A 27,977-nucleotide genomic window follows, 5' to 3' on the forward strand; every position below is an offset into this window, starting at 1 on the left:
CCTCTCGCTCCCACTATCAGTTCACTTTCAAACAGTTTGGTATATTTTACTAAATGAAAAAGAAAAGTATCTTTTGTTAACTGGTGTTGCCTGGGCAAATGCTACAGATGTTCCCAATTATGGCATTGTCCCTGCTATCAGAATGCATTTGTAAAACTCTGTGGAATAAAAGCTCTCTAGCACAGTAATAACTATGGCTTCTTGCTTTAAGAATGTGGAATAATTCCTCATTACTTACTACAGTTCCACCATAAATCCCAGTGACCTCCCCATTGTCTGGAAACTCCCTCAGCTCCTTGTTTTGTGCCTTGGGTCCCAAAGCATCAAACAGGATTTCTCTTCCAGCTCAGCATCCACTTTCTGCACATCAGTAAAGGCAGATTCATTCATTTCAAATGGACCCTGTCCAGCTAACACTGATGCCAACTTGACTTCTTCAGCTCCCAGCTACTTTCAATGCAGTTTTCTCAAGAATCCTGTACTCTCATGTTTTTCTGCCTGTCTTCTACGTGTCCCATTCGTGCTCTCTGCAGCAATCTGGGAGGGGTGCTCTGTCCTCACCCTCTTTTTGCCCTCCATGAACACAAACCCAGTTCAGTTTCCAAGACACGTGTGTGAAGGACTGATGGATTGACTTCTGCCCGTCACATTGAAATTTTTGTCTATATTTCAGACACCTCACAAATGCCAGCTTGTCATCTGAAGATCCCCACAGGCAGAACTGATCTCATTTTTCCTCTCTAGCTTTCAAACCCCTTCACTGGACATCTTCTGTCACCTTCCAGTGGGGCTGTAACCTTCCCTGAGACTATCTCAAAATTAGTTCTGCTTAAATTTTGTGCAAAGGCAGTAAATGATGCTTTAAAACACAGCATTTCCAACCCATTCTCCCACGTAGGCACCTTTTATCAGTTCTCCTCCTGCGTATTCTCATGCCCTTTCCTCTGGCCTTAACTGAGTCTCACCATTACCAGGCAACTCTCACCAAGACAAGAGGGCAGGGTCTCAAGTTGTGCTGGGGGAGGTTTAGGTTGGATATTAGAAAGAATTTCTTTACGTAGAGGGTGATCAGACATTGGAATGGGCTGCCCAGGGAAGTGGTGGATTCTCTGTCCCTGGAGATATTTAAAAAGAGACTGGATGTGGCATCAGTGCCATGATCTGGGAACCACGGCGGGTTTGGATCAAGGGTTGGACTTGATGATCTCAGAGGTCCCTTCCAACCCAGCTGATTCTGTGATTCTATCATCTCTTCGTATCCTCCCAAAAAGCTTCTGCAAAGACAATTTTGCAAAGATAACACAGCCCAGCTCCTGGGGTTGACCATTCCATCCTCTGCTGCCTGCATTTTCCCACTGGCCTCCCAGTCCCCACTGCAGAGCACATCAGCTGCAAGACTCTGTTTGAGACCCTTTCCAGGTTCTGTTTCCCTTCCAGTCACCCCTGTACTGAGCCATCAGCGACTCCTCTGTGTTAACCATGACAGCCTTTATTACCCAGTTGCTAAACTTTAAAACAAGTACCTTCAGCTTTTCTTGTCACACCTGTCAGAGACTCTCTGTAAACACTTGCAGAGTCGTGTTCAGACACTTCTAAAACTCAGCTCTAACATGATGCCTACACAAAGCCAGACAAATGCACGATAATTCATCTCTGAGGCACTGACTGTAAGACTGCACATGCTGCTGACCTGTGCTGTCACATTTGTAACTGGCAATACCAGTGTTGTTTCTTCCCTTTACTTTATTTAGCTTGTAAACTTTTTGCTTAGAAACCATCTTTTTTTCCCCCCCATTTACACGAAATGGGCATAACAAATATCTGACTCCCTTATTAGCTAAGCAAGTAAATTGTTAAAAGAAAGGTGTCTTAAAAAAGGAGAACTGTATAACCTCTTCCAGGTGTACAAAATGTATTTTGCAAAGGATAAGAAGATGAATGTAACAATTTGGTACCGTGTCAGAAAGAAGACCCACTAATTGGGATGGATGATGATAAAGAGAAAATCAAAAATTCACAGCCTGATTTAGTTCAATGTAAATCTGAAAAAAAAAAAAAACCAACCCAGCAGTGCCAGGGAAATTATTCTATATTTGTTTAAGCGAGAGGCTGTACAGGATGCAATACAGCCATCTGTGCTTGGCCCATCTGTACTTTGAAAATACTGTAGGACTGTATTGCACCACTTCTGCTGTCAGACTTTGGAGATGTTACAAGATATGCCAAGGAGCAGGAACGGGAGATGACAGCACATGGATTAAGATCTCTGCCTCAAATTGTCTTCTCTCTAGTCACTTACAGATGCACTTCAAATCCAAATCACTAAGTCTTCCCAAGAACTCCTTGGAATTAGTTTCTCTTTCCTATATTTTACAGCTATTTCTACTCTTCCAATGGAAAGACAAACTACCACCATCAGTTAATGGTTATAAATATAAATAAAATAAACAGTGCACTAAGCAGCAGAACTAACAAAGCCTGCTTTGCTTCAGATTTGTTTCCTGTGTCCCAACAGTTTTAAGCCCATAGAACTCTCCAAAGCCACATGTGCCAAAGCTATCCCCAAACTCCTATTAAATATTTCCCTTCCCACAAAACTCAATCTCCAAGGAGCAGCTGTGGGGATTTCCCTGGTGTCTGCACGACTGGTGTCAGACTGTGCAGCCCAGGGAACTGCTGAGCCTCCCCCTTGGGACTCTCTTTCCAGCCCATCTCTCAGTTTTGTCCCAGACCAGAGAGGAATTGTGACCTCTACTCCTCTGCTCGAGCTCATTTACAGGTTCAACAGGTATGAAGGGGAATTCAGCAAACAGCCTTTGTTAAAAACACCTCACACATATTTCAAGGCTATAAAGGGAAATAGTTCTCGACACGGATCATTCCTGTCTGAGGGTTTATTTTAAAATTGGGAAAAATCACGTTGAAGTCATTAAAGAATCAGTGTTGTAGCCTTTTCCCTGCTCAGTGACTGCTGTGAGGAAGCAGCACTGCTGTACCTGACAGGGACACAGGGACAGCACGTGCAGAAGCACTCGCAGGTCTCTGCCATTGGATGTGATCTCCTTTCCCTCTGTAGTTTCCTTGCCTCTTAAATACAACAAAGGCAGCTGCAATGAATTCATATCTGTGTAGTCAGAAAACACTGCAGTTAAGTGTGAGTGGGCTGACACAAAGCCTTACTAGCAGAGAACTATAACTGTGCTGCAAAGAAAGCAGTAAAACCTACTTAGCCGTGAATTAATACATAATGAACAACTGACAATAATTATTTCAGTAGAGTGCTCCTGACCTGCTTTAACACTTCCTTCCTTTTCCTCTAATCATATTTTTTAGATAGTTTTGCACTTAACCACAGAGGCACTCAGTAGTTTGTATTTTCCATTAATTCTCTATATAATAGTAAGTATTGCTTCCCCCTGAGAGAGAAGTGTAAATGACTGGCTCTTTTATTTTTTTATTTAATGATGAGAATGCAAAGCTTGTGACTTCGGGCTCAGCAGAGCTCAACACATCTCATGGACCTTTACTCTGATAAGGCTTTGCTACAGAATGAGAGAATTCAGTGAAGTGTGGTAGGTGTAATTAAAATTGTGTTATGCTGCTGATCCACAGGCAGATAAATTCTATAAGCATTAAATTGCATTGGTTTGTTAAAAAAAAATTGGCTGTTCCTTTCCTTGTAAAAAACAACATCAATTTAAAGATGGTGAAACTATAAATCTGAAATGAATTACAGCAGTTCACAAGTTTCTCAGAATAAACAGAGGTCTGTGTACTCCCCTACCAAGAGACTTGATGCTTTATGGAGAGTGCAGTGAACCAGTTTAATAACAATTACAAGCCAAAGGGATCTACATGCACAGATTGCTGACTGGTGGCATATTAATCTACTTTCTCCATCCACAGTATAAACTTCTTAATGGAAAATACAGGGATTTTTCTGGGAACAAAGGTCACAGGTTTAAATCAAAGTGTTCTGTTTGTAATGTTTTTATGTGCCATTCATTGACACAAATCTGATTAGGTGAAAATCAGCCTGGCATCAAATGTCACAATGTGGGCAGATCTCCTGTTTGCTCTGAGTTGAAATAAAATTTCTGGCTATTTTCCTTGTGTATTAATAGCAATATTTCATCATTGTTAAGAGTCTAATCACAGTATGTTCTATGTGGAATATCATAAATCAGGAGCCCTGTTTACTCGTTACATGGACCTGCAAGTTCAAAGAGATTGGCCTTTTTGGAAAAGTTATTCTTTTTCACGTTTATCAGCCCGCAAAAATCAGAGTAAAAAGTCACCTGTTACAATCTTGTCTAAGAAAATATTAATGTGTACTCTCTCTGAGGCAGCAGCAGTTACTCACAGGGCTGTAGAGATAATGGGAAGAAACTAATGGAAATGACTTCACACACACAAGCAAATTCTTGAATTAAAATCAGGTGAAAGGCAAATAAAATTGCAGCAGGTTTGAAGCTGAAGCCATGCAATAGGTTTTTAGTTAAGGGGCATGCCTTTGTTCTGAAAAGAACATTAGCTCATACTGGAGAGTATCCTTTGCAGGTTTACCTGGGAATATTTATAATAAAGTGAATAATATTTATTATCTGCTCTTTTGCTCAAGTTATTTATGTAGTTAAGATGAAGACAATGTACAATGAAGATCATACAAACAGGATGAAAGATCAGGGTTGAAGAGCTGGAGTAGCTCACATGTAGAAGAGAAGCAGATGGACATTTTCTGTAGAGAATCCTTTTCAAAATTCTTGCGCTTATGAGAAGAGAGGATCAAACAAATGAATTTTTGCCAGGTGGCTCTGGAGCTGGGATAGCAGCCTATGAGCTGGGAAAGAGGACAGAGCAGGATGCTGACACACAGAGCATCTCTGAGCCAGCCAAGGAGTGAGAGAGAGGGAAAAGAAAGAGACTGAGATGTGTTGGAAGGCAGGAACACAGCTTGGGAAGGCGGATGGAATAAGAGGGATGAGGGGACACAGACCTTCCTTCTGTTGCTGTCTCATTGCCATGCCACACATTGCCTCAAATCTTCCCATTTTCTCATTGATTTTCCACCTAAATTAATCAGTGACATCTTTATGTATAATGTCAATAGTTCTTGACAGAGTTAACTGAAGTCCTCTATTTCCTCTTTAATTTAGACTCCCAAAGTTTCAGTAGCTTACAGAGGAAAAAAAAGAAAAATCAAAGATGAGACACTTGATTTGGTTATATCAAGGGATTACATTTTTCACTTCCAAAAGTGACTCTGGCAATGTTTTCTTCCTTTCACCCCTAAATAGGTACTTACTGCTGAAATCTGAATGCCTACTTTGTCCTTTTTTCATACTGTGAGTTTTTCATACAGGCAGCAAATCTCAGAGGAAGCTTCTATTCACTGTTAGCTGTTGCCATTTATTTGTCCTGTAGCAGATATCTGTCAGTTCCTTAAGTGTGTCATTTGTTACTGGGCTTTTAGAAATCTTGTCTGCAAATCTGTGTTTTGATTTTACTACATATTCTCAGAATACTTGTAGAGTGTCAGGAAGGCTTATTTATGTATGAGGTTATTTATGGACAGGAAACAACACATCTGCTTCCTTCAAGAATGATTCCATGGGCAGATAAACCCACTACTGTTTTCTCAAGGAATTCACAGAAAGTTAGCAGAATGAGTGGTTAGAAAGTGCTTTAGGGAAAAGCATCTTGATATCTTGTTTAGAATTAGGCTACACTGATATTAATCTTTTCCTTCTTATCAAAGTACCTATTAGACATCTGAAACACTGGTGAGCCATTTCTGGAAAAGATGTTTCAATACTAATTTGAGAAGGATATAGAAGGGATAAAATCCAGATCATTAGCAGTTTTAAATCAGGAATTAGTTGCTTTGAACTCCACCCTACTCTACTAATCTGTGTTTCAAAACTGTTGACCACTAAAGTATCACTCAGATACCATAAGGCCACTTGTGAAAGTGATCTTGTGCTTATTCTGCTGAAATTAATACCTTCTAGAAGTGAAAACACAGCTCTATCACTGTACCTGCCTGACTTGTCCACCTGAAACTCATCCAATTCTCCTGGGTCAGTGAGGTCCTTTCAGCTCATGCCCATTCTATTCTCATCCCCACAATAATGGAAGGAGAAGGCCAGCACTCAGTCCCCCCTTCTCCCAGAAGTGAACAGAGTACAGAATAAGCAAAGCAGGTAATAAAAGCACACAAATAATGCAGGCCTGCACCCAAACTGCACACATCCACATTTTATTCTAAAGCATGGCCTAAGCTAAACTCAAAGTTGTGTTTTCTCCAACTGTAAGACTGGATGGACACCAAGATAGAGAGCTCATCAACAGAGGAAACGGAAACGAACATTGAAGTCACCCAGGGAGCCCAATTTGGGCTTGATTTGCTTGTTTTTCACCTCTAAGTCCAACTAGGAGGAGCTGTGCTGGCGATGCTGATCAGGCTCCCAGTGTTCCTACTGGCTTGGCTTCCTTAAACTTACACATTCAGGAGGCTCTTTGTTCCTCCCTGTAACTGCAGGTGTGCCAAGCACAAGGTGAGCTGAGTGCCAGCTCCTACATGGGGAGGGTCCAGTCCTCAGCCTGAGCCTGAACATGCCATGAATGCTGAACACACAGAGCAGCACAACACTGCAGAGCTGCAGCTGCAGGTTTAGTGGAAAAAGTTGTATTTGAATAATTTCTCCTCCTTGCTACAATCATTAACATAAAACCAATTTATGTTGTGACATTTTCAGTTGTCGTTATGATCTCTGTCACAAGAGGGAGGTTTTTAATTCCCCCATCAAGTCTTTAAGAGACAGCAGAATAATATGCACTAAGTGCATTATACAGTTTCTAATATGACCTTTTCACGGTTCTGCAGTTTGACTGCCTGGTCACTCCTGTTCCTGGGCAGCCTTGGAAATCTGAGAGGAACAGGTGGAATGGGAAATAATCAAAATACTAAATCTTTAAGAGGTTAACTTCATACTGCAAGTGACTTACAGGTTATATATACTTTGTGCTCCTATTGTGCAACCCAGAAAAAAATCTAGGAAGGAAAGGAAATGGCAGACAATGACTGTTCTCATGACAGTAGCAAAAAGTATTTAGGGCAAGAGTAAGATTGGTGTGTGATAGCTACAGATTTTATTCTGCCAATAGTTCACATGTGTTCATGCTGTGTGAAATAATCTACTCTTCATGGAGATATAGGAGCTCTAATCACCCTTCACCCTTAAAAGGTCTGAGACTCTCAAATGGTTTCTATGACCCAATGCTAACCCTCTTCCTGCTATTGTGGGTTTGGGTTTTGCTTGCTTGCTTTTTGTATGAAACTTAAAGAGTAATCAAAAGTGAACCTAGCACTGAGTAAAATAAGTTGCTGTTTTAAGTTGTGGCATTTACTGCAAAGGGACCCAAGGTCATGCAAGAAATGAGGGGATTGCAAGTGCTAAAAGAAAGTGGGGAGAAGCCAATATATCCACCCAAATGTGGATGATGTGACCCATCATCTGAGTGTATTGCATTAAACTAGAGCATCTCCTTTTGAGTCCTTGATCCTGCCCTGAGTTACCTTCCCACAGCAAAGCACAAGAATTCACCCAGGAAAAGGGAATGAGGAGACAGGCTGAGATAGTAGGTCAGTTCCTGGAATAATTCTGTGTCAGTAGTAAAAAAAAAATAAAAATTAAGGGCTGGACAAAGGGTGCAAAACATCACATGGAGTGATAATGTATCCCCACAATACACTCATGGGTGCACAGGAGGAAGGGAATGACAGCGTAGCTGTCAAATGAATTTATAAAAAATATGAAGGCCACTATATCACAAAGATATAAAACTTTATATAGTGTGCTTTCCTTACAGGAAAATGCTTAGAAATGAATGATAACAACAACAACAACAACAAACTAAAAGGGAGAAAACTCTTCTTTAATGGGATTTTAGAAAGAATCCTATTATACAGAAGAAGAGAAAAGTACAGCTCTGGCTGGAAGGGGTCTTTGTGAGGGCAGGGGAGAGGTCACCTCATGAGGCACTGCTGAGTTTGGCTTCAAAGCTTCTATGAAGCTCTAACTCTATGTCCTAGTTATCCTAAGAAAGGAGGGACAGGGTTTTTGAAGCATTTGAAACTCATAAGCGAGTTAACTCTCTGCTCATGTGTCTGGGAAGACTTTCAGAAGGGGGAAAAAGCCACAACCAACACTCAGAGAAGCTCCTCTCTATTCCCTACTAAAGTGGCAATAATCTCTATTGCTTTGTAGCCTACAGAGCAATAAAGAGCTGCTAGGATTAATTAAAGTCTGAAGGGAGGCTGAAGTGTTTAATCAATCACCAGTGCTGTTGGCTGCCACCATACCATTCACAGAGATTATTATATAGCAATTTGAATTACAAAGCAAAGCCAGTTGTAATATAAGAAGGGTATTGCCCATCAATGTTTGGATCTCTCATTCCAGATATTAAGGACTTGCTTTTTCACAGTGTATGAAAACTGCTAACAAGTTCACAGTGACCATTCCCTTCAGCTGTGGGTGCAAATCAGCCCTCAGAGTTTCAAACCAGGAACCTGGACAATGAGAAGGCACAGCCTGTGGCCCTTGGTGAAAAATCTGCTTTAGCAAGATGGGCAGCATTGCAGAGGAAATCAGTGCCAGGAGCTGCACCAGAATTAATTTCTCCAGGAGAGCACACATCAACTGCTCTGCCTGTGTGACTTTGTTTTTTTCCCCCCTCTGTTCTTCACCCTTTTTTTGCTGCCTCTTGTGCTCTGCAGCTCTGGAGAAATGTGATGGAACTGTTGTCTCCTCTACTCTGCAGCCTGACATATGCCAAAGCAGGAACACTCTGTACTGAGTGAGGAAATGATGCCATGGACTAAGTGGTAGACAAACATGTAATAAAAACCATATCGTGTTGCACACAGAAAAAGAGTTGAATTAATCCTACCTAATAGGTGGCTTTGGCAACCTTTCCCAATTTCAGGTGTACTTTGAAAACTAAACAATTATTTGACAACGAATTTGAAAAGGTATTTTAGAACACATTCAGGAAGCTTCGAAGACACTTCTCTCAAAAGAAAGTGCAAACGTGATCTTGCATAATTCCCAGGCTGGTGACATTCAGGGGTGAGATAAGAAGAGAAACACACTAATAGACCTTTGAATTCATGCACAAATCCTGCATTTGTTAATAGCACTTTTGCTCTTACTTTCCATTCTAACAATGGTTAACATCTTCAGGGCAGCTACAGGAACATACCACCAAATTATACATAACTCTAATTTTCTAAGGAGACTATTCAGAGTAGCCTGAATATATAGGAATAGCAATGCAAAGGGTCACACTCCCCATGAATTGGTATGAACTGAACTGCTCTAACACTTGCTCTTTCAGAGCTGGCTTTATTTCTGTTGAAAGGAGGAGGACATTAAAGCTCCAGGATGGGTCCTCCACTGACACAAATCAGCCCTGACTTTAATGGAACCATGTGGATTTGCAGCGGGCAGAGATCTCGACTGGCTGATTGTCCAAATGACAACTCTACCACATGGAGACTCCACTGAAAGACCTGTGTGTAAAAGTGGTACAGGTCACTAATACTGAGAGATTTAAAGTCTAGTTGAAGTAAGAAAATTATGAAAAGACAGGGGAAAAAAAAGAGTTTTCTGTAACAATTACACCACTTACTGTGTGCTATATATGTTAAGTACTCAAACCACTTTAGTGAAAAAATGCATTCATTTCCTTTCATAATGTGGTCAAGTGTAATTTCTGGCACACAGAAGTGAGAATCATCACTGCAGCTTTGTGGAAGTGATTACCAAGTAATTCAACAGAGAGCAGCAAGTGCTATTTCAGGAGCCATTTGAATCACTGTAGTGATGATGCAGGAGCTGGTTATGTCTCCTTGATGTGGAAGGATAAGCTGCCACAACACTGACAATGCACAGATCAACTATAAACCACCCTGAGATTACTCCAGTGCAGAAGAGAAAAGGAAGTTTGTTTTCGTGTCCTTTTTGGCCGAGGGACATGAACCTCTGAACACCATCTGAGCACATTCACACTGAGCAGAACCAGAGAGGATTAGTGGGCATCTTCTGAGACCCAGGGAGACAAACAAATGCCTGAGGCACAGGATTTGAAAGATTAAAAGAATATGGGATGGTCACACCAGGTTCATTTAGCCCCATGCTCTGTGATGGTGGCCAATGCCCAGGGCCCTCTAGGAGAGTGTTCTGTTGTAACTCTCCAGAAAGTTCTTTCAAATTCCTGTGATTTTTTTCACTATCTATAACAAAGATAGATCAAAAAGGTAAACAGGAGGCTAAAATATCAATGCAAAGACAAAGTGTCTTTGAAGGATGCCAGGAACTCAAAAGTTTACAGAAGCAAGTGGAGTTACAAGCAAAATCATCACTAAAAGAAAATAACTAATATCATGGGAAGTTACTGCACTCCTGGAGAGAAAAGGATGTCTATTATTATTATTATTATCATGAATACAGTTTCTGTGTTGCAGAAAATGGAGTTTCGAGACAATCAAAATAATTTACAAATTGGGATTGACAAGCTGAATCATTGAAATGTTGAAATTTAGCTCATTCATTTCAAAGTGATGTTTCTGCTTCCAAAACTGTCAGATTTCATTTTTTAAAGAGTTTTTTAAAAGGCTTTTTACTTTACCATGAACAATTACCCCCTCAAATCCTGACTCGCCAGTCCAGTCAGTAAACTGAAAAATCAATTATTTGCACAGTTCTGGTTTTGGGGAAGAAGGCAAGCACATACAAAATTCAGTGAGGAATCAAATGGAGAGTGAGAGAGAATAAACATGGAATTTATCCATAGGGCTGACAGAGCCTTACAAAAAAACTGTTTGCTATTCCTAATTTATATTTAGAAATGTATGGGGAAAGACAGGAGAAGAAACTTTGCTGTAAGTGGAAAAGTTGGCAAGAGTCACAACCACATACAGAACCCAAGTACTCCAACTTGGCAAGGGGGCAGATGGTCTCTGCAAACTATTTTAACACCTCTCAGCAGAAGACAGCCATTAAAAAAAAAAATTTCAAAATCTAAAAAGAAACCAAAAGCATGTGCATGACACAACAGTCCCTGGAGCAAGGTAAGTGTCTACTAAAAAAAAATTGCAAAAGAGCCCTCTGGCAATCCAACTGAAACTCTTTCTGTGGAGGAGAGTAAATCTTGTTTTGGAAGGAAGATGAGTCCAGTAATTAAAGCAGCAGCTTTAAACCTCTGCTAGAGGTTTCCTGATGTGTGTTGTGTGGGTCATAGAAACTGTGTGTGCATTGTTTACCTGGGCAGAAAAGTGAATCCTCAAGGCAATGAGAGGTTGATCCACGAACATTAAGAAAGTACCCAAAGAACTCAAATAAAGGGTTTCAATGGCACAAAGTTTTAAAATGCCCTCAACAGGAATGCTGGCATTTAACAGTAGCAAGAACTGAATTCAGAACCTATCCAAACACCTAGACTGTGTTTACTTATATTAAGATTATACAGGTTATCTGAGGAGAGTAAAGTGAAGGAGCAAGCACAGCACAATAAATGCAATTTGTTTAGGACTTTCTGTAGCTAGGCCACGTGGCATCTTTCCAATCCAGTTCCTTTATGCAAAACAAATAATTTTGCATAGATTTGCATGTTACTAACATGAGAAGGGACTTATTAACAATCAATTACATCTCACTTCCATTTAATTAATTTTCCTGAATTAGCTGGTGAGTGACTGTCCTCGTGCCTCCTCTCTCAGTGCTGGCATTTGACATCAGTGCCACTCTCCAGCCTGAATACAATGCCTGGGATAAGTACTCAAAACAGTCATCTGTGAAATAAAGCAAGTTAAGTTTAGCTTTGCATCTGGGTATTCTGAAGGAGGCTGATAAGTCATTTGCAGAAGCCCAGGGCATTCTGTTCTATTAAAATAAATTTCCTGAAAGCATCCAATACTGTAACTGCTTTGCCCCAGAGCATTAATACAAGTATTTCCAATAGAGTGTGTGCACCCAGCTGCTTTGTAAGCACCAGCCTAAATCTGAAACCAGTCCTTTACAGCCAGGCTAAGAATCTACCCATGAAACCAGGCTGGCTGGATCTCTTCTGGCTACTTTCTTCTCCTCTTATTCATTGTGACCTCCAGCTAAGGATGTTTTTCACACTGCAGACCCATGGAAAAGATTCTCATAATCTTGTTAAGGGCTGGCATACTTGACTTGCTGTACAGAACCCTGCATTTGTCTCCCCAGGGAAATAAACACTTTTAAGGAGTCTTTGGACTTCAAAAATGACTTAAACACAATGGCCACACTAGTAATAAGTGAATCAGTTTTCTGCTTCTCACAAAAATGTCTACATTTGGAATGGAATTTGGATTTTATGTGCCCTTATACAAACTCATCTAAAAAGTTGGGGTTTTTTTATTTTATTGCTCACATATTCTCAAGGGAAACCAATTTCTCTTTCAAGCAGCAGTGACTTTCCTAAAGTCAAAGCATCCAATTGCTAGAGGAGGGTTTACTTTACCTCTCATCACTGAAACCCTGCTGTGGAATACAATCTGCTTTCAGAAGAGCAAAGAGGTGAAGGACAAAAACAAATGGCAATTACTCAAAGCCTGTGAAGAGCTTGGAGACTGGTATTCTCTTGCATCTGAATTAGGGCAAGAAAATACACTGGTCAAAATGCTGCCAAGGAAAATGCTCTGCCCCTGAGCAAGCTGGGATTTGTCTTGCTGTCATTGAGAATATTAAGGTGTAATAGAATAGTATATGTAACATTTGCATTTATGACTGCTTTTTAAGAAATATTGCACCAATCTGTTAACTCTCCTTCAGGACAGACATAGGGCAAGGACATGATAATATATTCAGTTTGCACTGATAACATTCCATTATTTCACAACTAAAAACTTTCTTGCTACTCTCAGTCCCTTGCCATAGCAGTGAAATAAGCTTCTGAACTTCCCCCTTGACCATCTACTTGAAAAATAACCACTTTTCAGTCTAAGTTCATGTAACACCTTTCTTAGGGATTCCACCAGTGGAAAATACAACACATTAAATCCATATTCATGTATTTGAAGCACCAGGAAAAATAAACCTCAGTATTTTTCACTACCAAAGTTGCCAGAGAAGCACTGTCTTTAGAATTAGCAAAAGAGTTGGCCTTATAATACTTTTACATACACACTTTACCACAAAGGACCTCAAACTTATGCATTTCTGCAAAATTTCCATTTATGGAAATTGGAACACCACCAACAACTGAAATATTATTGGGAATTACTTACAAACTTAAGGTGGAAGCATTTGCAAATATAACCACTCCCTGTGATATAATCTGATAAAAGTTATCTCCAAGCAAACAGAAACGTGTTTGAAACCTGGTGGCTTTTTGCCCTAAACTAAGAAAATAATCTCTATGTTTATTAATTTATTAATTCTTCACTAATTCTTAGAGTGTGACACTCAAGTCCAGGTTTGTTTAGAACACAAGCTGCATTCATGTAATTCAGTTCCCCAAGGTCAGAAAGGAGGAGTTTATTTCCAAACCCTTGTTCTTAACGGTGCTGTCACACAACATGAAATAACAACCACCACATATCAGCTGGTCCTGAATTCCTTTTGAGATGCAAGGACCTGCCAATGAATCTGCTTCTCAAAAGCTTAATATATAGTTTTCACTTGCATCTTCTTTATTGTAGCTCCTTTATACCTGTACTTCAGCTGCACGCAGCATCTTTCCTTTGTTGAGGGCTGCAGTTAATCAGCTGCTCCCATAAAGCACCACATAAATTCTGGTTTATGAATTCCTTGTCACAGGAATGCGGCCACATGCCTCGTGTCCCCAAGACTCAGCAGTAACACATCACCTTTGCACAGTCTTGCAAAAAAAACGTGTGGAAATCACAGCAGCCCAAGAACAGGAACCCCTCAATCACCTTTACTGTGGTAGGGCTGGGAAAGAGAAACTAGAATCTAGTGAAGTTTAACAGACATGTCTTGAAAAAAAGACAGAAATAGAGAGCAAACCAGCCTGGGTGCCTTTGCCACAGAGGAACCTCATCAGTGTGAAGTGTTGTCATGAGCTCTGATTTTCCAAAATCCCTTACAAGTAGCAGGTGTCTGTCCCCCCTCCTCGAATTCCTCATTCATTTTGCACCCTAAACTATGTGATTAAACAATCCCTCCAAAAGCTATAAAATTATGTGCAAAAAAATACTTTCTTTTTTTAATAAATGCATACTGAAAGAATTGCTTCAAAGCTGTATTTATACTATCATTTAAATACCTATACCAGGCTTCTCTTCTCCCTTCAGCTTCTCCAAAGTAGCCATTACATATTTTTTCAATAGTGCTGTAGTGGGAACTTTTAGGAGATGGAACTTTTTACTTGTTTTTTGTACCAAGCACAAAGAAATCCATGACAGGAATGGCTCAGCTCTAGACTAAAGCAGTGAAAAACTCTCTCTCTCCTATTTCATCTTGGAATTATCTCTGATGAAAATTGCTGATCCAGATACACAAAAGACTCCAAACAAGGTCTTACCAATGCCCTGTAAAGTATTACCAATATTTCTGGAAATGCCTTTCCTGCCATCCCTGAGGATTATAAAAGTCTTTTTCACAGCTCATAGGGGCTCCCAGTTATTCTGTGACCAGCCAGCACACTGAGGTCTTTCCTCCTTCAGACATTTCTAACCAAAGAGCACTTAGATTAAAGCAGATGTTCATATTATTAGACCCCAAGTGTATAATTATGCACTTCGTGCTAATGAGCTTCTTCCCGTTTCTGTTGCTCCAGCTCTCAAGGACATCCAATTGAAAACACAAAAAGGAGCTTTTATAAAGAAACTTGAAATATTGTCCAGTGTTTTTGCAACCAACTCAACTTCCTGACACACCAAAATGTAAACTGAAGAGAGAACAATTCCTTCCACTCGCTTGTTTATTGAAAAATCTATTTTAATCATTCATTGCCTTCAGGGTAACAGCATTTTCAAATGCACTTACTGAATGCACTATATAGCAGTCATCATATGTCTTTCCTTCTCATACAATCAAAAAAAAAAATCAAAGCACAACTTTTGCTGATAAAACTACAATAACCTGTTTGCTAATAAAAACTATCCATGCTTTAAAATTTTTGATCCTTCTTTTTTTTTTGGTTCAGAATTTTTTATTTGCTCATGGGATTTTACTAAAGTGAGGAAAGGAATTAGTATACAAGCTTCATTTAACAATCTTAAATGTACAACATGTACATTTGCACATGATGATGTACAATAATCATCACAACAATGTGATGATTGCTACGAAGGATTTTTTGTTTAAAGTGTCCAGACTGCTACTGTTAATATTGAAAATGAAAGGGAAGCAGGATATATAGTTCATAACACTGCCTAATTTTGTGCTTTTGGCAACTTCCCTCAAACTAAGTCTCTGCTGCCCACCAACAATTTAATTTAGAGATAAGATGCTTCATCTATGAGGTGCTTCCATTGCCCCTCCAGCTCATCAGGCCCAGAGGGAAGGACTGCAAAGGAAGGAAGGCTTTGCAATGTTCTCCCTGCACTTTGGAACAGCAGGATCTCACTTTCCCTGTGGATGGGATCAGCTACAAACAAACACTGGGTTTCCTGCCTGGAAAACTCAAGGTCTGCAAACCTTCCCTGTGACTTCAGGATTTTTCACACCCTTAAGCTCTTCCCAGGGGATGTGCTGTGCTGCTCCCTCTGCACTGAGCTGCACACAGAGGGGTTGCTGGTGTTTTCCTGGGTTTCATTTCAACCAAAAGCAGCTCAAGCAGGACGTAATTAATCCCTTCATGAACACAACAGAACGAGGCAGCTTCTAGATATAAACATTTTCTTAACCACACCTGAATGTTGTATTATAATATTAACAGAGGAGGCAACACTCTTGAGAAATACTTGGGCATTCCTCTCTCACAGCAAGTTATTACAGAGATAAACAACCATCTACTAGAATTGGAAAATCATGATAAAAACAGAGATAGGTAGTTTTGTTGTCACTTTACAGTCCCAAATGAAGCCTAATTGTGGTGGTCTCAACCCAAATGCTCAGGGAACTAAATTTTTCAAAAGATCATATCCCTTTTTCTTTTTTTTTTCTATTTCTTTTTTTTTTCTTTTTCTTTTTTTTTTTCTTTTTCTTTTTTTTTTTTTTCCACATCTTAGACTCTCCAAGAACATTTGCAACCTTTTCAGGAGCCTAAATCTGAATTTCAGCCGTGAATGATCAATGAGGTGTTTGTAACACGCATCTTGCTGTCTGAAATGACAGGGACATGATTTTATTTTACCCAGTTTTCATTTTTCCTGTTGACAGGGGTTGCCTGATAAGTGAGTCCTCGCTGTTACACACCACACTTACAATTTGGGCAATAAGAGAACCTGCCTGTTGTCTGTGCCTGATAACTCCTGGGCCCCAACTATCTTTGTAAACAAATTGAAAAATAGGACATGATGATAGGAAAATCACCTTCAGACAAGCAAGAGGGAGCCAAGGCCATAAACTATTAAATCCAAAAATACAGTGATATCATTGTATATTCTCATAAGGGAAATGGAACAATTATCCCATAAACCCTTCTAAACAATTAGTAATGAAATTCCCTCTCACTTAATGGAACAGAATATTAGAAAATGGTAGTTAAGACTTATTTAGAAAATCATCACAGAGTAAACAGATTGCTTGGACATAAGCTTAGCCACTCTCTATGTTACTATTAATTTGAAATATTATAAAGGCACGTCTGAATGTTTGTAGGGTTTAAGGCTTTGTAATTCAGATCCAAATAAAGATCTGAATGTCCAAGTTAGTCCCAAGGAGATCTCCAGAGAGCCTGGACAGCTGCAGGGAAGGACAAACTGCAATTTGGAGTGACCAACCCAGCCTGTATCTGAAAAAATTACTGAACAGATACATGGATGTTTTAACATTTGGGACATAAAGATCTCATGCTGCTTGCCTTGAAGCTTCTCTAATATTAACATTTACTTTTTGTGTTGCAGGATATTTTAGTGGTTTTGTGTGGATGATGGGATGGGATCTCATCTGACAGAGATGGAACTGAGCCAAATCATTCAGGTTTTAGTAATTTACAAATGCAGATCCTGATTCTCATTGTAGTCCATCTCTAAGACAGCTGCTTTACAGAAAGCAGATAACATTATTTTTTTTTTATTTACATGCAGTCCATTAAACTGAATTACAAAAAAAAAAAAGGCAATCTTTCAGAGGAAAATTAATGTAGAGATGTCCCTGTTGGGTCAGTGAAAGTTGTAAAATAGGCAAGCATATATATTTGGAATGAGGTGGTTATAGTGCAAATAACATCTCCCTTCTTCTACACTTACAAGGAAATGGAAACTGAGAAAAAAAATCAGAACTTATTTGACACAATGCTGCATAAAAAGTTACAAATGATCAATTAGTCTCTAGACTACTCATTTATACTGCTACAGACTCAGAGTAACTTTACACTGCTGATGGAACTATTCCAGATTTGTACTGGAGTAACTAAAGATGGAACTTAGTCCTTAAGATACCAAAGGAAAAAAACAACCAATCAACCAAGAAAAATATGCATTTGAAACTTCAAAAGTCTTACTTTCTCTTATATTTTACTGAAAATATTTGGAGTTTTTTTCCCCCCCTCACACTGGGATATTTCAGCTTAACACCACAGTGACATGTACTATAATTTATTTCCCTGTCAGGTGTCCGGAGACTTTACAAACTTCTTCTTGTATTAAATGTCAGGGAAATATTCCCAAAAATGCAGAAATCAATACCTACGAGAAAAAAAAAGACTATATGTAACCAGTCTTATTTATTTGATTTTGTTTATGATGAGAGAGATTTTAGTGCTCTAATTACCATTATCAGCACACAAACACCTGCTGTTGCTCGCCGGTGTTTCTATTAACACAGTGTGCCACTCCAGTAGTTTTCTGTTGGCAATCCAAAAATCAAATTACTTCTTGTCTGAAAATTATTGTTACTTGCTGACACAAAGTGTTTACTATGTGTATCATTTTCTACCCTTTTCTTTATGGTAAAAAAAAAATAAAATAAATCAATAGTCATTTGAACATTTTGTTTAATTTGTTTATGAAACCAATGACCATTGTGTTGTCTCAGTGATTGTTTTGGGGGGTTTGTGCACCCTGGGGGGATCCTGTGTCCTTTGTGTGCCCAGGTGGGAAGTTGCCTGCAGGGTCAGTGATCCAGGTGATGCCCACACTGCCCATGGGATCTGTGCCACGTTCAGATTTGGGTTCTGTGTTGAATTTAACATGGATAGTCAGCAATCCACAGCTACTGCTTATATGGGTAGAGACCCACCAAATCAATTTTGAGATTATTTATACAAATTAATACACATATCTCCTATATTTAATAATTAATATAACTATATACATTTATATAATATTATACTATTTTATATTATATGTATTGCAACTCCTGGGCAAGGGGTGAAACCTGTATCCACTACTCAGCCTGGGGTGAATCTCCAGCTATAAATGCTTCTGACAACACAAGGACTTGCCTCAGCCACAAAGAGCTGCCAGGGATGTAACACAGCCTTAAAAAGTTCTCTTTAATAAGATTTCAAAAGGATTAAAAAAAAATACCCCACTGTTTTTAATATAATTACACCACGACACAGTTATTTTTATGCAGTTCCTGTCTCCCGCTGCTGTCTGGGATTAGTTTTTACTTAGCAGTGATGAAGAATTGTCTCATGTCCTGGTTCAACCTCAAAAATTACGACAGGAATTGGGGCTGGATGTTATTCTGTCGGCATGTTACCTTGTTAAAGAGCTGCATTTACCAAAAGTGCAGGTGCTGTGTTGGTCCCACAGTCAGCATCCTTTCAGCCAGCACCAAAGTGAACAGCACGCTGCTCCCAGGGCTGCCTCGCCCTCCCTCCTGTCAATTCTGCCTCTAAAGCAGGAGTTGTCTGCTATATTTTGGATCCTGCTGTAATTTGATCAAACCCAAGGAAAATCATGCCAAAAAAGTGACAGCTAGTCAATGGATGGTGTGGGCCCTAACTGGTTATCTGTCTGGGGTCTGCTGTAATCAACGCTGCCCTGCCCAGCTCCAAAACCTCAGAGCCAGATCAAAACACAAAACTTCTGCAGGGGACAGTTCTGCTCCTTTACAAGTTCATGTCAAAGCAGGTTTCATGTACAGCCCTGAGTGCTTTCTGTGTATAATTACTCAAAGTTAAAAAAAAATATTTTAATTCATACTCTGGTAGAAAAGCCTTGAGCCATCACAGGTCCAAACTTGAATTTACTCTCAAGCCTGGCCAAGCTTTTGGGGCAGGAGATTCTCCTGTACAACACAGCTATGATGGAAAATACAGCAGCCTGAAAACATGCATTTCATCTCTATTGTTTAAATACTTTGCACATATACTTCAAAATCTCAGTATGTGCAGGTTGAATGGTTCTGAAGAATCCTGCAGAATTTGCTCAAATTGCAAACATCAAAAATCACTTTTAAATCTCTTTATATTCTTTCTTTGCAAAGGTTTGAGCCTTTCAACTGTGCCATTATAGCTGTTCACACCTAAATCCTCCATCACATACTGGTGAAAGAGAAATTTAAACTTGTTTATTCAATTATAAAGTTTACAATTTCCATTATATGTTGGCTAATTATACTCAGCCAGCTGTATTTGGGGAGAGGAAAAACACCACATGAATTCTATAACCAGCCTTTCCCTCATAAGCTCCTGCTTTTGTCTGGTGCACAAAGGTGCATGTGAGGTCAAGCAGCAGAACAAAACACCCCCCAGCCACCACTGCTTTGCTCTTTCTTCTGACCCTGACAAGAACTTGATTTTGCTGCCTCAGTCCTGAAGCTTTTGTTTGCTTTTGCTTCCAAGAGGATTGGGTGACAGCAACAGCCATCCATGGAGGGGGAAATGTTCTTTCCTGCTTTCTCCTTTTCTTTAAATAAATATTAACTGAAACGGTGTCTTGCAGAAATGCAAAAAAATTAATCCTTCGTGTTTTCAGGAAAGGAATAAAGTCTGATTTGCTTGTGTGAAAGCTTGCAGGCAAAATAATAGTATTGGTAATAGCAACAATTATTATTTAGAGAAACTACATAACTGAGGTTTGCTTAAGTAAGGTCATTTCAGCATGTAACAAATTCAAAAAACTGAATCACAGTATTCATACAGAAAGTTTTGGAGCAAAAATATCAGATCCTGCATAACTAATAAACCTACTATTTACTGATGAAATCCAGAAGAAAAACTCCCTCCTGGTTTTCACGAGATTTACTAAAGCTTTGAAACTCTTGGTAACCTTAATTTTAGAATGCTTTTGTCTTATCATTCCCAGAGTTTGAGATTCAAGTAAGTAATTTAAAAACCTATGTGGAAATTCAGTGTGAGGAAGAGTCTTTTTTTTCAAAGCTAAAGCCACAAAAGGGAAAATTTCCTGGCAAATCTGAACCAATTTCAACTCAACCATGTTCATGACTCACCCTTCATCTTCATAAACTTTAAAATGATGCACTCTGCAGTCATGAAAACCCGTGAACAGCAATTTGAAACAGAAATATTTGCTGAAAGTGGATTTCAGGACTTTAAATTCTTTTAGTTGTCAGTCATTCAGACACGAGAAGCGATACAACTCATTTGGGAAATAAGACCGTGATTTCTTCGAATGAACTTCATGCACTGAGTGCTCTTTTTATAAAGGAATGGAACATTAGACCTTCTCATCCATCACACCCAGTAGAGCTGGTACTTAAATGCTAGAATTTATACCCTAAACAAGGTAAATTCTTGGTCAAGCTTGCCAAGACCTATCCCTGTAACTTAAAAACGTGTCCCTTGGTTCCCTTTCGAAATTCAAACAACGCCCGGTGTATTTGAATACATTTGCTTCTGCCTATTGACCTTACATTCCCCCTATCAAGATAATAGAATTTCCTTAGAAGTTGCCTTGGGCATTTCTGCAAGGTCAGAAGCACACAATGCACAGACAGGGATAAACCTACTTTGAATTACTGCATCCATTCATGCTCCAGTGGCTCTGCAACCCTGATGGCAACAAACGGAGTCTGTGCTGGGAGCACAGCACTTAACTCAGAAAACACAGGAGGGTATGGTCAGAAGGAGCCCTGAGATGCTGTTAAACATTTACCATCCTGCCTGAGCACCTGCACCACTAACACACAACAGACAGGAGTCACAGAGCTGTGGGGGAAGTTGGCAGAATCACATTACTGCAACCACAAATTCACATTTGCCACGAGGACCCAGCCAGTGCACAGTGCTGGCTTTTTGATAGAGTGAACAGCACACTCAGGGGAAAAAAATCTCTCCCTTTGCCAGTAGGTTCTGAAGAACTGAAACTGGGTGTTTCTCATCTGAAGTCCTTTATTAATGGTGGAGTTTTAGAAGATTTGTCTGGTCTCAAAATAAGTCATGCTTAATATTGCAGAGGTACCTGAAGACACCAGCAGACAAGATTCTGTGTCTTAAATGATTTCTGTCACTTACATTCCACACAGACTCAGTTTCTAGTCCTTTTTTTTTGTTGTTGAAACTACAGCCTTATTAATTTTTTAGTATTAAATAATAGGTCACAAACACTCTGGAAGGGCAGGTAACCTCAGGGCAGATTGCAGCTTAACCTTTGAGCAGCAGACTTGAAAACCTGCAGCTCTCATGGAAGCATACTGTAGAGCTGGGGTACTGCTGTGAGTTATGGAGCATATCAAATGTTTTGATAAATCAAAGGAATCTAAATGGTCTAAAAAAGCAAAGAGTAAAAGTATTAGGGCTCCTCTTCTTTTCCAAAATCGTCCATTAGTACCCTCACAGAGACCTGTTTTCTACCTCTGAGACTCCATTTCAAAATTCCATTTAAGAAAATGAAGAACATGATCCTGCCATCTCCTCGAAGATTTAACTTTATGGTAGAAAGATTTTACTGTTGTTATTTGCCATTAAAGGTAATAATTCTGGTGTAGTTTTCTTTTGCTAGCATTTGCGTTATTCTATTAATGTCTCCATAGTTGCAGTTGGCACTATAAAAGGAATTCCAATTTTTGACATGATTTTCATCCTCAAACCAGGGATGTTTTCTAGGGAGCCCAGGGAGGAGGAAGGAATACGACTCAGACACTGCAGTCAGTTGTTACCCCTGAGCACATACACTGGGGTTGCTTCTCTTTGATGCTGCCGCCAATTTTATTCACAAGCGTATTAAAAAAAAAAAGGTCATGACATTTAGAATTGCAGCACTCTGGGAATTAAACGTTCCTTTAAATTTTTAATTTCTGGAAGGAATTTATCAGGGAATAATATTTGAATATGATTGAAGGAATGTGTAAAGATTAATGCAAACTGTCTTCGAATTGGACGTTCACAACCACATATGTTTAACCTTGTTGTATAATAGGCATAAAAAAAGTTGATGTGTGAGCTCTAAGGTTTCCATTTTGCTGGAAGCATTTACACTTTCTCTTTAGTATTTTTCCACTGACATGTCTGTATAAGGCATGAGGTTTAGCTCTCTATCTTTTTTTACTTAACATTACACTTCACAAACCTGGCAGCTAAATAAGGAGCAGAAACCAAGTCCAAGAGTGTGCAGAGTTCTTTCATATGAATTTTTATATAAGAAATCAAACTACTGATTTTTAGGCTAAGTCAGCCATATAAATGGCACTATTGTACTAGATAAGGAAAACAAAGTGATTTTGTGTGAAGACTAGAGATAACACTGAGGTAACAAGTAACAAACTGAATAATTCAGTTTGAGACTCCATTTACACTCAGTGAGTCAACTGAAGAGACAATGCCTGAAGAAAGGAAACTGAGGAAGTTAAAGGAAGTCCTTAACTAGAACATCATTGGCACATTCAAAGAACAAGAAGAAAAGCAAGTTATAAAGCCCCTTTGCTATTGATTATTTGATTTCTCAAGACCAAATCCTTTCGTGGACACTTCAGCACCTAAAAATAATAATAATAATATCCTTGTCACCAGGGCAATGTCAGGAGCACTGCTGGCTCAAGTTTGGCCTCTTGAAAAAGCCTTCAGGAAAGTTGCTCTGCAGATCACTCAATTCATTAAATTGTTGGCTGGAGTTAAAGTTTTGAGTCAAGCAAAACAAAAGCCTGGGTTTCAGAATACATATACCCTGTCAAATTGCATTTATCAAGATAAGGGTTATTAGAATCTTTTTTCTCTTGTGTGAATGAAATTGTAAGCTTAAAATGTCACTGAAGATTTATTAATCTGATACTCTTTGTGATAAGGGCAAAGGAATAGAAAGGGCAAAGAAAAAGAAATATTTCTTGTAGCCTGATAAAGGCTACAAGAAATAGAAAATATGAATAAGGCAATTTATCAGTGGGCACACTGTAACCAGAAGATTCAAGCCACATAAAGCAATACTCCAGTTCTATATTGATTTCAGAACATTGCCATCTACAATACCTCGTTGAAGTTTGAAAGCTGGGCAGAAAAACGTCTACAATTTTCAAAAAATGAAATAAACCTGGATTTTCAAAATACAGGCTGGAGAAACACTTTGTCCTAGAAAGCAGATGGAGGCCTAATGTGAAAACTGGTGCTGTGGAGGGAGAACCACCAGCAGGAGCATCAGTGTTTTCAGCTGAAGTGACAGGGCCTGAACCAACCAGCAGAAATGTTGTCTAAATTTTCCCCCTGTTTCTGTGCCTGCTGCTGTCAGAACGTGTCCACAGTGGGCAGGAGAAAAAGTGAAGAGAGGATCCTGGATATTTGGTGTCAAACAGACCGTTGTTAAAGCTTCGTGTGTTTTATACTCCCTGTGATGTACAAGACAAACACATTTCACTGCTTAACATGACAGAGCAAACCTTGTGTAAGTCACCACTTTGGCTTTGTGAGCTGCTGATACAGGAGCCCAGCAGCTGCCAGGGAGTTAACCCTCTCAGCACTCCTGAGAGAGTGGAGACAACACTGGACTTAAAAGCAGGCTTAAAACAGGCTGATCCTCACTTTGCCACAGATGCTCTCACCAGAACATCTGCACTCACACCAGAAAACCACAGCTACAGGTAACAACTTTTTCCTGCTTATTGGCTTTTCCTCACAGCAGGGAGGAAACTCCCAGACAGAACCTGGCCATGACACTTCCCCTCCTGCTGCTGGACTTCTGCTTTTAGTCAGTCTCTTCTCATCCCTTTGGATGAGATCACCCCGAGACAGCCTGTGCTTGCTTCCTTGGAAAAGACCCTGGGGGAGTGAATTATCTCCCCAGGCTTTCAGCCCTGCACAGGGGACTCAGCAGAGAAAATGGCCATTTGTGCTGAGGCTCCAACCTTCACCTTTATAGAGCATCATTTAAAACGACTTTGTTACTGAAACAATCTCACACATAAGCACAGACACAGATATCTCTAATATACATTTGCCTTCTAATCATAACATTAATAAAATAAAGGTTAAAATGATAATTCAGATCCCATGTAATACATATTTTAAATGTGTGACTTCAAATGACTTGTTGGTTAACACGGAGGCTACTGATTTTCTTTTACCTCACAAAATAATGAACCATCAAGTAGTATTATTTTCTATCTTATTTTATGATTCTTCAATATTTTCCTTCAAAAGTATTTTCACTAAAAAATGAGACTCATTAGCCAGAACTCAGTTTTCCTATGAGACTCTATCAAGTGGGTGTTAGTTTTGCAGCAGTTAATGTGTTTGAAAGCACTGTTTAGAAAATGATTATTTGTACCTTACCTTTTTCTCAGAAAGTGTTACACGTGTAAAAAAAAAAAACCAGTTAAAAAAAAGTCTTTCTCACATTTTTCTAAGAACATAGCAGGAACGAATTAATCTGCCATAATTTCATTAACAGCTCAACTTACCAGTTTTCTCCACCTTGTGTTTTGAGCTTTCAGGTCCTGGAAGGCAGGGGCAGGGCCCTTCACATCGAGCTGTGATGGTTTTGCCAGAAGTACAGGCATGAAACTCCAACTTGCACTAAAATTGTTAAGAAAAAAAAAAAAGAAAGAATACTTTTTAATTAGGACAAGATATAAAAGCAGCAGTTGTGGATTAAATGACAAATTGCATTATCAGTAATGGCACCAGATTGATTGCAAAACTTCATTGTTTTTATTATTACAGATAACAACAACAGCCACTTCCTATGCAGGGTTTTGCACAGCACTTCTACATGTGCCTCACAAGGGGTTGTTATCATTCCCTGGCATCTGCAGCATAGAAAGTTGAAACAATTTCTTCCAGATCCCCTAAGAGATGGGTGGCAAAGCTGGGGAGAAAACACAAACCTCCAGAATCCCAAATGTTTCCTATGCTGCGTCGTGGTGTGAAATCACGCCCTCTGTCACCACCACTGATTTATTCCTTTGGTCTTTTGAGGGGCTGGGAGCTCTCAACTTCCACTGCAAGCAAAGGACTTGGTCTGAATAACACCCACAAAGAGATCCGAGCTCTCAAAATAGAGAGAACTGAACCAAAGCAGCTCATCGGGTGATGAGACTGGTCCTTCAGCTTCTCAGAACAAGGAGGAAATTTTAAATGACTGCTACCAATGGCTACAAATTACTTAAAGAGTTACCAGTACCCTTCCTAAAAAATGCCATCCATCGTGCAACCAACCCCAGAAATACACCAAAATTGTAGAACTGAGAGTGAAGATTAAACCATGAGTAGTACAGTATAATTCCTTGTATCTGCATATTGTTACTTAGAATCATACACTACTTTTTCTCCTGAATTTGGTTCCATTTTTCACCTTCTTTAAGCACTGCTTTTACCAGGTCAGAATCTGAGGGCTTTTAATGCCCAGTGTTCCTGTGGCTCCCAGGCTGGTGTTCCTCCCCACAGGGATTGGCTCCCATCAGGGAAAATGGGAATGCTGGGCTGTAAAATCCCTTTGATGAATCTGAGTTCTATTATGGATTAATTCTATGATTCATCTAAAAGCAGGTCAACGCACCCACACAGTGTGACACGATGAGTTTTGACTCATGCAGCTCTTCTGGAGGCTGAAGGACACACATCCTGAGACCATGGTAGGATGCAGGGGGCAACCGGAGCTCACTGAGCAGCAGCCACTGCTGAAAACCACAGCATCACTCTCTGTTATTTCAGTAAAGTGGAGGCCAAGAGAACAGAGCAGGACATTGTTACAAGACAAACACCTCCTGCTTTGAAAGCACTGCAAATATCTCGGCTTTGCCTCTGTTTGTTTTTTGTTAGAAGGGCTCATCTTTGCCCGAGCTTTAATCTGGCAGCAGGAGACCATTATCCTGTGCCTGCATCCCATCCTGTTGACATTATCTCCCAGCCATTCCCAACTTCAATGCACTGAGGTGATTTTCTGTGCCCTCTCTGATGTTCTGCCCTTCTGATTTAGGAAATGCACGGCCACACACAGACATGTGCAAGCTTAACCTGAATTTTACACTAAGTTCTTGCAAGGCTGAAGGGAACATATTTACTTATTTGTCATCTGTTTGCTCCACAAATACACTTTGCACAGAGCACAAAGGCAAGAGAAAGCACATCAGAAGGAAAGGGGAACACTCCCTGAGTACAGTCCTGAAGGCAACAACTTTGCAGCATATTCTGATAGTCAATAAGAGCACGGGCATAAATCTTCTTCCTGCAGCTGGAGTTGATCATTTAATCCCTCACAGAACATCAATTACTTACATATTTTATTATGCATAATAAATGTAAATTATGTATCTAAGCATTGGAAATTATACTTCAAATACCACCTTTAAGATGGCACAGCCTATTTCAAGCCCGTTATTATGTGTGGTTAAGAAAGAAAAAGAGTTTTATACTTAGAAACAGCAAGGCAAGTTTTTCCTCAGCTTTCCACATGATTGATAAAAATGACAACCAAAAAGGTAAAAATAAACCAAAAAAGGAACTGCTTAAAAGGGCTCTATTAACTGAGGGCAAGGAGGAGAGCTAAATTTGAATGCAATGGTACAGTCACATGTGAGTAAGTGCACAGGTTATTAAATCCATTCCATTCCCACCACACTTGTTTGAGATGTTTGATGTTGGGGGTTGAAGATTAATTTTAAATACAAAGATAATTTTAAATATTAAATTAGGATAACACTGATTATTTTTCAACACCCAATGACTGTATATAACTGTTTATTCCTTCCCTTATGAAAAACATGGAGATACCACTTCCAATGGGATGGTGTGCTTATTCACTGTAATAACCTACATGAGTAGCTCAATTTTGGATTTAATGACATTGCCTAAGTGATGTTCAGAGGCAGAGAGGCCACAGAGATGTCTTGTGGAGCAATAATGACATTTTTTGGAGCATTCTGCCACTGGATCTACACTCTACACAGAGCCTGCTGGCTTTCTTCAGATCACAGACAATAAAGTGATACACAGTACATGGACAAAGACTAAATGAAGGAACAATCCAAACTATCAATCTTTCACACCAAAGGGACATTACATATTTCACAGACACGAGTCACAAAGCCTCTTGCAGTGATTGTACACAGGACTCACTGGGAGCTGCCACCAGTTTGGGGCTGGTCCCTCTGATTTCAGGGATTGCTGGTAGGGTTGGATGTGCCCTGACTCTGCTGAGCTGCTCTAATAGAGCTCCCTGGGTCCTGCAAGCTTCGTATTTGTCTGCTGCCTCCCCAGTGTGGGAACTGCATTTGTTTACTCTGAACCCCAAGGCCCACATAAACATCTCCAAACTATTTTTACTGCAAATGGAAAAGCAGCTCTTGTTATTTGTTGCTAAATGTATATGGAGATCAATAAAATATATGAGGGGAGAAATGGTTGAACATATTCATGGAAAATTCATAAATTAATTTATTCAACTAAGATGGGGGAAATTACTGCAGAGTGTGTTT

At 39.6% G+C, this 27,977-nt stretch overlaps 1 protein-coding gene across 1 annotated transcript in view; it reads right to left on the minus strand.

Moving 5' to 3' along the window:
* The window catches only part of SPOCK1 (SPARC (osteonectin), cwcv and kazal like domains proteoglycan 1), a 229,447-nt gene that overhangs the window by 32,997 nt on the left and 168,473 nt on the right, over positions 1-27,977 (minus strand). The window contains exon 6 of the mRNA XM_027682817.1: positions 24,963-25,077. Coding sequence (XP_027538618.1) covers positions 24,963-25,077 — 115 coding nt within the window. The remainder of the gene's footprint in view (positions 1-24,962; positions 25,078-27,977) is intronic.

The sequence above is a fragment of the Neopelma chrysocephalum genome, unplaced genomic scaffold (genome assembly GCF_003984885.1).
Source record: "Neopelma chrysocephalum unplaced genomic scaffold, ASM398488v2 Primary Assembly neopelma1_63, whole genome shotgun sequence".
Taxonomy (NCBI): Eukaryota; Metazoa; Chordata; class Aves; order Passeriformes; family Pipridae; genus Neopelma; species Neopelma chrysocephalum.